Consider the following 12,698-nt stretch of genomic DNA (forward strand, 5'->3'; position numbering starts at 1 on the left):
GAGGGGGTGAAAGGCGGTGCCCGGGAGGCCAGGCTCCTGCCGCTCGGTGGCTATTTTCTGATGCTCCAGTGCACATTGGGTGTGAGCCCGGGAGCAAGCAGGCATGTGGTCACATGCGGGCGGAGGGCAGCTCATTAAATCTTGTCTTTGCGGGCAGCCTGGTCCAGGCATCCAAACATACTGCAGGAGGCATGTTGCCATGCTGGAGCTGCTCCCAAGGACATGCCATTCAGCTTGTGTTCAGGGCCTCTTTTTTTCTTTTAGTGCATAATGCATATAGGGCCTCTCCCAAGGGCAGTGTTTAGAGTATGTTTAGGGCATTACTCTTTGCCCTAAAAGAGTGAGAGTATTTTTGTATTTTACATTTACTTCTTTCTGAAGGTCAAAATTGTAATAGTGAGTTTAGACCTCTCTAAATGGTCATCGTATTTGGCCAGAGAATGTTTAAACTTCCACCTCTCAAGGCCATGATTTTAAGATAGCCCCTTGATCTCAAGGGAAAGAGTTCAGTGACTTAACATGGCCCCTAACATGTCCTGTTTGGCCTGTAGCCCCAGGGATGTCTAAGGTAGTCTGTTGGTTGTAGTGGAAGGCTCACCTGTGTTAGGGAACCAAGGCTTTTCAGAGCACACTGGAAGATAACAGTGGCAGGTTCATTTCAGACTGACAGCATACCTCCTGCTAGCCTTTGGATACCTTTGGGGAGACTTTCGGCCCAATCCAAAAGATTTTGAAAATAATTTGACTTCAATGCTTGTTCCCTTTAGAAATGGGCTTCAAATTTAGATATGCTGATGTTGATGTGTTCATAGGCCCAGGGACTCTCTACCTCAGAGCCATTCATTTAGACGATGTCATCCTGGGGCAAGCAATGGCAGATCAGGTTCAAAAATTAAAAAATGAAAAGGATCAACATGTTAACATATCACGTCCCTTTATGGAAATAAAGCATAAATATGTGTGTATGTTTACAAAAAACACATTCAATGTTCCATCTGATCTTTACACAAACTAAGGAAAAATAAAGTACCACTTTTAATAATTTGGTCTTTTCTAATTATTCCCAAATAGTCAAAAATAACTGTCAGAATGCTCCCAACCTTAATATTTTTTAATTTAGTGCTGGGGAACCTTCATGTTTGCATCTCCTTTGCTTGTTCTGCTAAGATCTGCTCTATTAGATTTTTGCATAATCCGTATTTATATATCTATAATCAGATTGCCATTTATGTTGCATTCTGATAAAGCATGTTATATGGTTCTCAGAGATGGGATCAGACATGGAATAACATGCCATATGTGTCTCAGAAATTGGGCGACAGCAGACAAAAACCGTATGTGAAAGCCATGTGACCATAGGGCTCAGGAGACATAAGACACTAAGCAGCCCAGGACACAGAGCTTCTGAAGGCAGACAAAATTTCCCACAAAAACCACACTGTTCCAAGCTGAGGAGGGGCCACTTGAGCAGTTGTTTATGTGTCTCTGTTTGTCTGCTTTTTTTCCTGTTCTGTTTCAACACAAGCTGCTCCGTTTCTCAGGGAAAGTGTTTCCTTGAGAGCTCTCCCTCAGACAGAGCTGTCCCCAGAGATGGCTCGTGTGATTTCTGCGTCTGTCTCTAACTCAGAAGACTTTCTCTCTCATAGGATTAATTCACAAAAATGTGGCTTTGGTTTTGATTTTGGCCACTCAGCATTACGGAAGTAGCATGGCACTCCTAATTGATATATTGGTCACTGGACCAACAAGGGTTACTTAAAGGCATTATAAAAGCAGGATTTATTTATTTATTTATTGAACATAACTAGTTACCAGGTGATTTCGTTTTCCTAATGTTGGACAAAAAAAGGCAGCAAAAGTTGGCCATGCTGCAAGAGCACTCCCTCCCTAAATTTAATACGCTCCAGAACCGACAAGCTTGTGTCTTCAGAAAGTCTTGTCTGGACAAGTATGTAAATAATGCTGTGGAGGCTTTTCATGTCTTTTTGTTGAAACTTAATCCCTTACGGTCACACGTTGCTGTGAGTTCTTGGCTAAACAGACAGGAAAAGGCCGTAAAACACAGGTCTTTAACGTAAAGGATTAGTTTGCATTAAGCATTAGTGTGCCTCTGGAATCCTTGGGAAAAAGTTATGTTTTGTTTACATTGTATGTTGAAATATATTTAGGTCAGTCCCAACGGTGAATGCATGTATTATGCTTTGAGGAGCCTCAGGGGTTCAGCAACAAAAGCCAACTGTGAGAAAATATGGTAGCAGTTGCCAAATGAAGTCAGTTGTGCCCTTATCTTGATTTTGCTTCCAGGCTCACAGCACGTCGCAGTCCTGGCTTTACTGGCCTTCATATGTTCCATCATACAGTGCTTCCAAAAGTATAGTAATGGTGGAGTGAAATTCATTATTTTAAGTTAATGACTGAGAGGTGAACAGAGAAGATCATGAAGACTAACTGGATGAAAAAGAAGTGTTCTGTAAGCTGAGAGAACAGAAGAATTCAGTAAGAAGGACAGGACAGAAACTGGGAATATCAAGTACAGCATTTTGAAAAGTCTTGAAAAAGACACCACTTGTGGACTCACCAATGAACATCGTACGGGTCAGCCAGGGAAGACAACTGCAGTTGATGACAGACGAACCCTAGGAGCTGTGGAAAAAAAACTCTCAAACAACGGTCAGTGACAACACCAGCAGTCTCCAGATGGCCGGGGTGAAAATATCACAAGCCGCCATACGCAGAAGACTTTGTGAGCACTATTTTATAGGCTTCACTGCAAGATGCAAACCTCTCATCAGCAGCAAGAATCAAAAGGCCAAATTAGAATTTGCCAAAAAATACAGAGATTAGCCAGAAGCGTTCTGGAACGAAGTTTTATGGACCAGATGAAATCAAAATAAACCTTTTACTAAAGCGATGGAAAGCTAAAAGTGTGGATAAAGGAAGGTGCATCCCCCTCATCTGTGAAATATGGAGAAGGTAGTGTCATGGCTTGGGCATGTATGCCTGCTTCTGTTATAGGCTGACTCATCTTTATCGATGATGTAAAACCGAGAACAGCAGCAGTAGTATGACCGATTGGCAGTCAGCACTTAATCCTGCAGCAAGACAAGGATCCACTGCCTGTGTAACCAAAGCATTCACCAATGGGAAAAATTGGAAAGTTTGGACTGGCCAAGTCAGTCACCTGATTTAAATCCAATTGTGTTAGCATTTCACTTGCTGAAGAGGAGGCTGAAGACAGAAACCAGAAAGGGTTTTGCAACCAAATATTACACTTTGCTTTGATTTTGTCTCATTCATCTTTTGATCTCAAATCTGAATGCCAAATCCGAATGAAGTAAATAGCAAAAATCATTGGCATACTTTTGGAGGGCACTGTATATCAAAATGTTGTCACACTACGGGAGTATATGCATTTCTTCTGATGCAAGCCATGGGTGCGTGTATCTGGGACTGCTATAGGGAACCTGCATTCTGCCATCAGCATGGCAACGTCTGGCAGTCCAGGTGTGCCTGTGGGTGTGTTACATTATGACATCATCCAGGAAGCATACTGTTCTCCTTTTATGGTTGGTATTGTAGGTGGTTGAAGGGCCTAGCCGTCCGTTACTGACTCATTGGAAATAAGACCCTGCTATTGTGACTAGCGGAAGCTCAACAGAGGTGAGGCAAACTATGGAGGTTGTATTCATGGAGCGAGAGACAATCTCAATCAAAGCAATTACAATGTGAAAACTCCCCCAATGACCTTCTTCTTGTTTACTGTGAAGCAGCTGGACGAGCATTGTTTGTAGGTGAGAAGTCTTAACTCTTGGGGTGGGTGAAGACCAGTTTTATGGCCTTGTAGGTGAAAAGTCTTTGCTGTGGCTGCAGGGACTGCTGAGCGAGCTCAGGACTGGTGTGTCCACACTGAGCTGCTTGCTGGTTGGTCTCTAAACTTTGTTAGTAAGTGGTGTTAGAAAGCTGCGCTGGGCTGCCTAGGGAAGCACTGTATCCAAGCAGCTCTGGTTCCACTGTGCCAACGCTGTACTCTCGGAGGGTTCAGAACGGGTACAGCGCATGCCTCCCCAGAAAGAGGGGACGTGCTGAGGAGCAGAACCTGCTGGAGGCGGCTCTCCATTCCTGTTTCACACCCTTGAGCCAAAATTCACTATGTATTCTGTCCATATGCTCTGTGTGTATGTGTGTACACACACACACACACATATATATACACACACACAAATGCACACTCGCACAAGCGCACACACGCACATACGCACATATATGCACACACACGAACGCACATACACACACACACATACACACACACACACACAGGTTGAATGTTTTTATTGCTGTCGTATACAGGCATCACACTCACACTTGGTGTCTATTCCTGTCTGCTTCAGCTGGCGATTTGGGAAGCGGAGTGCTGGGTGGTGTCGGTGGCCTGTGTTAACCCGAGATGTCAGGGTTCAGTCCCTGGGCAGAAATAGACCACTGAGAGCCGCCATATGGCCGCAGTGGAAGTGCTGCAGATGCCCTCGCCCAAAGGGAGCAGTGTCCTGCAGCCCCTCTCAGGTTCCCAGAGTTGACTGTGGAAGGCCGAGGGGAAGCTCCTCCTCATTTTATCACCTCCTCGCCCCACAGGGTCACCGAAAACACCTGCTGCCGTAACCTGTGCTCACCCTCACACCTTCTGGCAATGTGCCTTCTGCACTGCACGGCTGGGGCTGGGTGGATTTAGTAAGGCTTGTACCTGCATGAAAGCTCTAGAGAAGTACAGGTCAGGGCAGCGATGACTGGTGTACAGAGCTGAGGGTACATGCAGGTAGAGTGACAACGCTGACTCAGCACACCCTGTGATTTCTGGGAGTGGGTGGGACATTGGGTATTAGGAGTGGTTAATCCAGTGTTGGAAGGTTATTCGGTGCTCTGCTTTAGAAAAAACTGAACGTAGTGGGTTCTGTACTGTGAGGCCTTCCCTTCCACCTGAGGTCAGTGTGCAGTTGCGATCGGGCTGCAGGATAGAGCCTGTGAGGGCTTCTCTGGAGTCCCCGCAGCAGATCTGCTGACATGTCCTGGCATGTGAAGGCTGCCTTTGTCTGCTATCTGCCTGGTGCTGGGGGCGGGGAGGGCAGACAGAGGGAAAATAACATTTTAGGCATGGACAAAGATGGCATCAGCATGGGGACAGAGAACTGAGAAACAGATCTGTGAAAGGGACTTGTGTTTCAGAGTCTCTTTTGGTGAAATGTGCCCATTCATAGTAGAGGGAAGCGATGCCATTTTTTAATGCTTTCAGTTTCTTGTACCTTAGATGAGGTGTCACTTTAACCCTTAATTTTACATGCTGGTCCACTCAGTCCTGTGAGAACTCCCAATATTTCCTTGTTTAGTGTGCTACAGGTACAGTGCTGATAGGAAAACATGACAATGTGTGCGTTATGCCTGATATTCTGCATGCTTGTGTGCTTGTGTTTGTTTGCACACGTTAGTGTGTGTAACGATGCTTACTCTTGCTCATGCATGCTTGTGTACATATGTGTGTTTACAAGTGTGTGTGAGCACATGTGTGTGTGTGTGTGTGTGTGTGAGCGTGTGCGTCCGCTGGTGCTTTTTTTCCATCTGGGGAGGACGGTAAATCCTTTCTGCAGATTCCTAGGTTTTACTCTTCACAAGAGGCGATTAGAGCAGCAAAGCCCTGTGCCGCGGCCCTGGAGCTTCCCTCTGATTGGGCCTATCAGCAGGGCTGCTGGGCGGCTGGCGTGGGCCTTTGAAGCTCACAGAGGATTCTCCTCCAGCTGAAGTGCTGCTACTTTACTGCTCTGGTATTGAGGCACTAGGCATGCTAAAAACTGGAAGAAGCCAGAAGTGTCACCCCTCTGAGTCCATCCCCCTGTTTCCCCTTCTGGAATCTCTTTCCTAGTGCGGAATTCTTTCCTTGCTGTTCTCCCCTTACCTATCTGACGGGGAGATCTGAGGACAACCCGGTCCTATTAAAGTAACTATTCGGACTATATAGCATCATTATTCACGCTTATTAAATGCTGTTGTAACAGTCTAGACTTTCCCCAGCGACACTGTGCTTTTGTAAGTAGATGTTGTCGCGGTGGACACACACACGCACCCACGCACGCACATACACACACACGCATATAAGCACACACATGCATGCACATACACACACACTTTTGTACAACTCAGAGGGATGACGTGTTGCATTTGATCACAATTATTCCAGCGTGTGGGTTAAAGGAGAATCCCTGGGGCCCAGTTGTTCGATTTGTTCATAATGGTTTGACCTGCAGTTCTTGAGGTAATTTGCAACTCCAGTCAACTGTACGGGATGGATTGTATTCATTTCTTCCTTTTTTAGTATTTAGCTGCTTTGATTTGGCATGAAGTGAGTTTTTTTTCCTACTCTGTCTTACTTCTAATTGGCTCTCTCTGTGACAAAAAGTGGCAGTTAAATCTTTCCAAGAAGAACTAATCTAATCCAGAAGTTTAGTGTTTGTCATTCTGTGGACTCTGTGATGGTGTTGGATCCAATGAAAATGAGTCTCTGCTAAACTGTACACGGTCCCTGACAAATAAATTGTAAACTAAGGATTGTGTGGATATGCAGTGGGATGTGTGCTTTTGCAGTGAGATATGTGCTTATGCATTGGGATATGTGGTTATATGCAGTGGGATATGCAGTGGGATATGTGCTTATGCATTGGGATATGTGGTTATATGCAGTGGGATATGCAGTGGGATATGTGGTTATATGCAGTGGGATATGCAGTGGGATATGTGGTTATATGCAGTAGGATATGCAGGGAGATGTGTGGCTATGCAGTGGAGTAATGTGGTTATATGCAGTAGGATATTCAGTGGGATGTGTGCTTATGCAGTGGAGTAATGTGGCTATATGCAGTAGGATATGCAGTGGGATGTGTGGCTATGCAGTGGGGTAAATATGCAGTAGGATATGCAGTGGGATGTGTGGCTATGCAGTGGGGGAATGTGGTTATATGCAGTAGGATATGCAGTGTGATGTGTGGCTATGCAGTGGGGTAAATATGCAGTAGGATATGCAGTGTGATGTGTGGCTATGCAGTGGGGGAGTGTGGTTATATGCTGTGGGATATGGAGCTCTGTGAGTGATGGTGTCCCCCGCGTCTCTCTGCAGCTCTGACTGGGTGGAGATCCTGGAGCCCCGCTCCAGGGAGCGTATGTACGTGAACCTGGAGACGGGCGAGTGCGGCTGGGACCGCCCCGCCGGCGTGCCCGTGCGCCAGTCCGACGGCAACCAGTGGTGGGAGCTCTTCGACAGCAACAACAACCGCTTCTACTACTACAACTCGGTCAGCCAGCAGACGGTGTGGCACCGGCCCCAGAACTGCGACGTCGTGCCCCTGGCCCAGCTGCAGGCCATGAAGCGCAGTTCCGAGTCCGAACTGCGGGGGCACTCCGGCAAGCTGCGGACGGGCGCGGGCGGGGAGGGCCGGCGCACCCCCTTGCTGGGAGCCGGCCCCGGAGCCTACGTCGTGCCCCCGCCTCAGGAACTAGAGAGCAGCGGAAGGGAGACCCCCTCTAAGGGCAGAACCGACAGCCTGGACAGCACGAAGGACGCTGGCAGGTAAAGTCACACTCGCGCCGCTCTTACTGAATGTCTCCCCGGAGAGTGGATACTGAGAAGCTGTGCGTGCCACAGGAATCTTTTTCCATTAGCAGTCCTTCCCTCCTTTGTCTCAGAGCTATTGCAGTGGGATTACGCTGCCTTTATGTCATAATGGAATTGTCAATGCATGGTTTCAGTTTGCCAGACTGCGCTGAGCTCACTGGAGTAACAAGCTGTCATACCAGAACCGCATGTAAATGGGCTAAGCAAATGTCCACTTTTCCTTCTTGAGTCAGTTGTGGTCAGCTTGCTGTACAGTATGCTTTCAGCCGCGGGTAAATGGAAAGAGAGAGACAGAGCGTGAAAGGAAGAGATAGAGAGAGAGATAAAAATTCTAAACCTGTTTGGGGAGAGCTGAGACTGGCAGAGCCCAATTTATGTTTAATGAGATTGTCGCAGCTTCCCCCTGAAACCTTCCCCTCTTCCTGAGAATAAGGCTTCGCTGGAGAAGGTTCTTCATCCTGTTAGCAGTGTGGATGAACCCCCCCTTTAGCTGGGGATGAGCCGGTCTGAGAATGGACTCCTCATTCAGGGGATCTATCCTGAATAAGAGTCATGAGGACATTATTCTGCAGTATTCCCAAAGGACACCTAGTGTTGACTATCTCCTGTGACTACAGGCAGAGCAGTTGCATCCACTCTTGCCCTACAAACTCGGTGGCTGATTTTCTGTTTTCACAAGGAACCTTCTGAGGTGAGTTAGCTGGGTAATGAATGAATAGATGAATGAAGTGCTGAATAACAACTGTGAAGACGATGGAATTTTATTATTTTAAAAAACGGATAGAGCTATACTTTGCTATAGTTGGCACTTCTGTCAAATGCTGAGGTTTAAGGTTCAAAGAAGTCTGGGACTGGGACTTTCTTCCCCTTTCTGGGGCATCATGTACAAAAAAATGCCGCTGTTATTTTGAATAGCTGGTGATTTGTACAGTAGCGCTTAAACAAAAAAGCTATCAAATGTGCAGAGGTCACGAGCCTCTATTTATGCACAGAAGCATGTGCCATTCTCCCATTTCCTCATAAGAAACCTCAGCTGAAAAATCCCTCCTCAGTAAGATACTCAAACAGTGTGCTTAAGCCACGTGTGCTTGTGTGCACGCCTGCCTGTTCTCTCTTCTCCTCTTCTGTGTAACCAGATCTTAGGTAGGCCATCTTTTCCCCTGGCTGACTGCCACAGTGGTTATATTCAGCTACCTTATTCTCTTAGAGAGGGAGGCAGTTTTTTTTACCCCTGAAACAGCCCTGCAGCTCAGTGACTGGAAGGGTGTGGGGCAATGACGGGGAGCACTACACACATACGGGTGCAAGCAGTCGCAGCTGTTTAAGCAGGGAGAAGGTAGCTGTGTTTCATCCCTCTTCTCCTTTGGCAAAAATCACTTAAGCGCACCGCACGCTGATTAGAGGGACATGTGCAGTAGCCGCAGCCCATATATGGGCACTAGTCGATCTCAGTCCTTCCCACCTTCCGTTGGAGAGAAGCGCCAAAGGAAAATGTGAAGACTCCAGGGTGACGGTGAACGGTGAGCGGTGAGCGGCAGGTTTTCCGTCAGCCCTTAAAATAAACGCTCTACAGTTAGGCGGCCCTTGGCTCGGACTGGGAGCGCTTTGACAGGGGGGTCCTCGGTGTCCCGGGCAGGGTTAACTTGGCTGAGTGGCCCACGGGGAGGGCTAGCCTTTCACTGGAGTGGCGTAATGGAAAGGCCCAGAAAACCGCTTCCCTTCGCACTCCTGGATTTAGCCTATCACAGATCATCCTGAGCACCTGCACACCACAGATGACAGCTGGGATTGCGCCAGTCATGAATATGAGCGTGTGTGTGTGTGTCTGTGTGTGTGGGATGTGTGTGTGACAGTGCATGCCTGCATGCTTGTAACTGTGTGTGTTTAGCCCCCAAACTGACTTAGTAAAGCCCCCCCAAGCCCCACACTGTCCTCAGTCCCATACCGAAAGTGAGCATGGAGTTTCTGGCTGCTGGTAACAAGTTTTACCCCATGCACAAGGCCTACCCTTTCAGTGCAGATTTCTGCTTTTCCCATCAGTTCACTGGGCCTTGGAGAATAGGTTGGTGTATTGTACACCGTGCTAAAATATGAGCAGCTGTAGCAAAAGATGGAGGAGTTGGTGGTGGGGGATGTGGTGGTGCGGGGTGATTTAAGCAGTTCCAATAAAGTTTTGGATTCAGTGTTCTGTTAGGATTCTGAAAAACACTTTCTGTTTTTCTCTTTTTTTACCTGACGTTGTTTTTATTAAAATGTTTGGCTTTGGCAGCCTTTACTCAACAGCCGTAACCTGGATTGAATGTGATATGTAAAGCATTACAAGTATTTATTGCGAGCTGGCTATCTCTTAATGTTATCTCATATTAAGGGAATTTGACCCTATTTGAGCCGTCTGGAAACTTCCAAAACTCCCTCAGTAAAAGCTTTTTTTCTACATCATGACGTGTCAGTCAGAACATTTGATCTGGCCTGGACTGAAGCGTCTCGCAGAGTCACTGACCTTTGAAACGGGCAGGAGGTTTTTCTGCTTTTTTTTCTACTGGTGCAGCTGTGCAGAACATTTTCATGATGCTGTGCATAGGGCAGAGAAAGATATTTGTTTTTAGAGGTGGGGAGGGGGGATTTAGTGCTTGCCACTGATTTTGCCAACTGAGGGAAGAGTGAAAGAGAGACTGAGAGATGAGGGGAGGGGATAGAGAATGCCAGGATATGATAAAATCTGTTAGCCAAATGCAGGGTAATTTAAAAAAGAATGATTAAGAAATTAAATTTGTATTAAAGAGGTTTAGCCTGCTGGAGATTTTTTTTGTCAGGGCTGATTTAAAAATGAACATTATATTGTCCAACACTATAAATGCTTGTTTATTGGAGAAGGCTGTTTATGCTTGTGGCAGACACTTCCCTCTTGACGTGTCGGAGAAAAAATCCCCAATGTTTTAGTCATTGTGATCTCCATTTCACTGAAAGACGACTGGGCCACAACCCTGGGAGTCAGTTTTGTTTTGATTTGACACACAGTCCTGTTCATTAAAAAGAAGTCCAAGTGATTGCCACCATCTTGTGATTCTTGTGGTTTCTGCCCTTCTTCCTCATTGATGATGTCACTACTTTCCTATGATATTTGTGATAATAGACTGTGAAAGTTCTGTTCTAAAGATACAGACCTTGAGCTTAAGTACAATGAAATGGCTTGCCTTGGTGTCTAAACTCTCAGGGATGAGGATCCAATTTAGAGCCATTTTCTTTTTACTTGCTTTCTTCACAGTGTCCATTAGATGTCAAATATCAGACTGAACAGACACAAATTGAAGGTGGCCCTCAGTTTTTCTTCTTTGAGTAACTGAATTGCACTTTTGCGCATTTCCCTTTTATGACAGCAAGGTTTATCAATTCTCTCTCTCACGCTCTCTCTCTCTCTGTATGTGTGTGTGTGTGTGTGTGCATTCAACGAGCCCACTCTTCATACAACTAAATTTGAGGTCTTAACGCGTTTGAAGCTGGGGCAGCCTCGCTGGTCTTATTTTAGGTGCACACTTCGCACATTGCCAGAGGAATTAATCATGGGCTGCTGATCCCGAATGTGTGTGCCGCCAGCCGCCATGAAAATCAGCGGCATCGTCCGCTAACGTCCCTGAACCCCGGTCAAGCTCCTGGGATTCGCACACCCTGCATCTCCTGGGGCCTTCTCCACTAAACAGAGCCAAATTCCTGCCATATGGGATTTAAATAGAGGAACATCGCACCACCCTGCCATGGCCCTCCCTCCGCTCTGTTTTTTTGTGAAGGTGAGTGTGACACATGGGGTGCGCGGGGTGTGCCTCTCTTATGGCACTCGAGGGACCTCTTGAGATGAGACGGAGGGACAATGGGCAGCACCGGACTGGTTTTTGTGAAAGGGCCGCTGTGTTTTTTATATCTGTCCGCTAATCAGGCTTTCTTTGTGCGGGGAACGTCCCCTTCACTCTAACAAATGGGGCGTCTTAGCGGCCCGCCACCCAAACTCAAAGCCTTTTGTGGGTTGGGACGCCTGCGCCTCCTCCCCGATCATCAGTGGACTCAGAGCAGAGTGTGACGCGTGTTTGTGTTTTGCTTTGCATTGTTTTGCTGAGGTGACTTTGTGAGTTAGCGTGATGAGTGGCTTGGGGGGCGGTGAGTGTGGGGCACGTTTCCAGTGTGTCGTTTGTTACATTGCCTGTGCCTGATGGTCCAAACGCATTTTTTTGCATTGAGGACTCGCTTGTTCTAACTCCGAGTTTTATTTGGTGTAAACAAACGTAATTATGGCTATAATTACGATTCAGTTGTTTCTGCTCTAGAGGTACTTGTAGATGTGATTTAATGGTACTTCAGGCCTGTTTCAGTCACGGTGATGTAGCGTAAGGATTGTGCAGCTACGCTTTGCCACGGGGTGTTGTGGCTGGCGTCAATACTCGGCAAGAAAGCACGATTATGTAAAGAAATTCATGCGGAATGCAGTCGCTTTTGCTTACTATGATGCATTTTATTGGATGCATGTGTTTGTTGTTAGATTTTAATGTTTTAGGAATGTCATCTCTGCTAAAAAATATGAAGCAGATTGCGTTGTTGACTTCATGATAGTGGGAAGAATGATAGCAACTGTGCCACAAAAGAGAAAATGAAAGCATTTTATACATCCCCTGCCATCAAAGTGATTTTTTTCACAAAGAGGATTTGGGTTTGTCACGGTAATCTGTGAAGGACATTCTCCTGTTATCTCCTGCCATATGAATAATTCTGTTTAGATTAGATTTCCGATGTAAACACTTTTTCATTAGTCTGAATAAGCAAAGAGCTGATTTCACGTGGTTATTTTATCTTACATTGGAGGATCACAGGAAGTAGTCTGGATAACGTGAAGAATAACTAGGTACACCACTTCTGTTATTACTGCAAATCCCTTCTGGTGTGTTTGTGCCATCAAAACAGACTCAACGAAGCATGAAGCACAGCTGCCTGCTGTGGCAGAGCAGAATTTTCAGGTGATACATGCCAGTGATGTCATCTTTGTCATCATTCTTCCTAGCCT

At 46.3% G+C, this 12,698-nt stretch overlaps 1 protein-coding gene across 2 annotated transcripts in view; it reads left to right on the forward strand.

Moving 5' to 3' along the window:
- arhgap46b (Rho GTPase activating protein 46b) overlaps positions 1-12,698 on the forward strand; it is a 61,333-nt gene that overhangs the window by 17,968 nt on the left and 30,667 nt on the right. For both annotated transcript variants that reach the window (XM_064298557.1, XM_064298559.1), the window contains exon 2: positions 7,157-7,606. In XM_064298557.1, coding sequence (XP_064154627.1) covers positions 7,157-7,606 — 450 coding nt within the window. The remainder of the gene's footprint in view (positions 1-7,156; positions 7,607-12,698) is intronic.

This window comes from Anguilla rostrata, chromosome 11, assembly GCF_018555375.3.
Source record: "Anguilla rostrata isolate EN2019 chromosome 11, ASM1855537v3, whole genome shotgun sequence".
Classification (NCBI taxonomy): domain Eukaryota; kingdom Metazoa; phylum Chordata; class Actinopteri; order Anguilliformes; family Anguillidae; genus Anguilla; species Anguilla rostrata.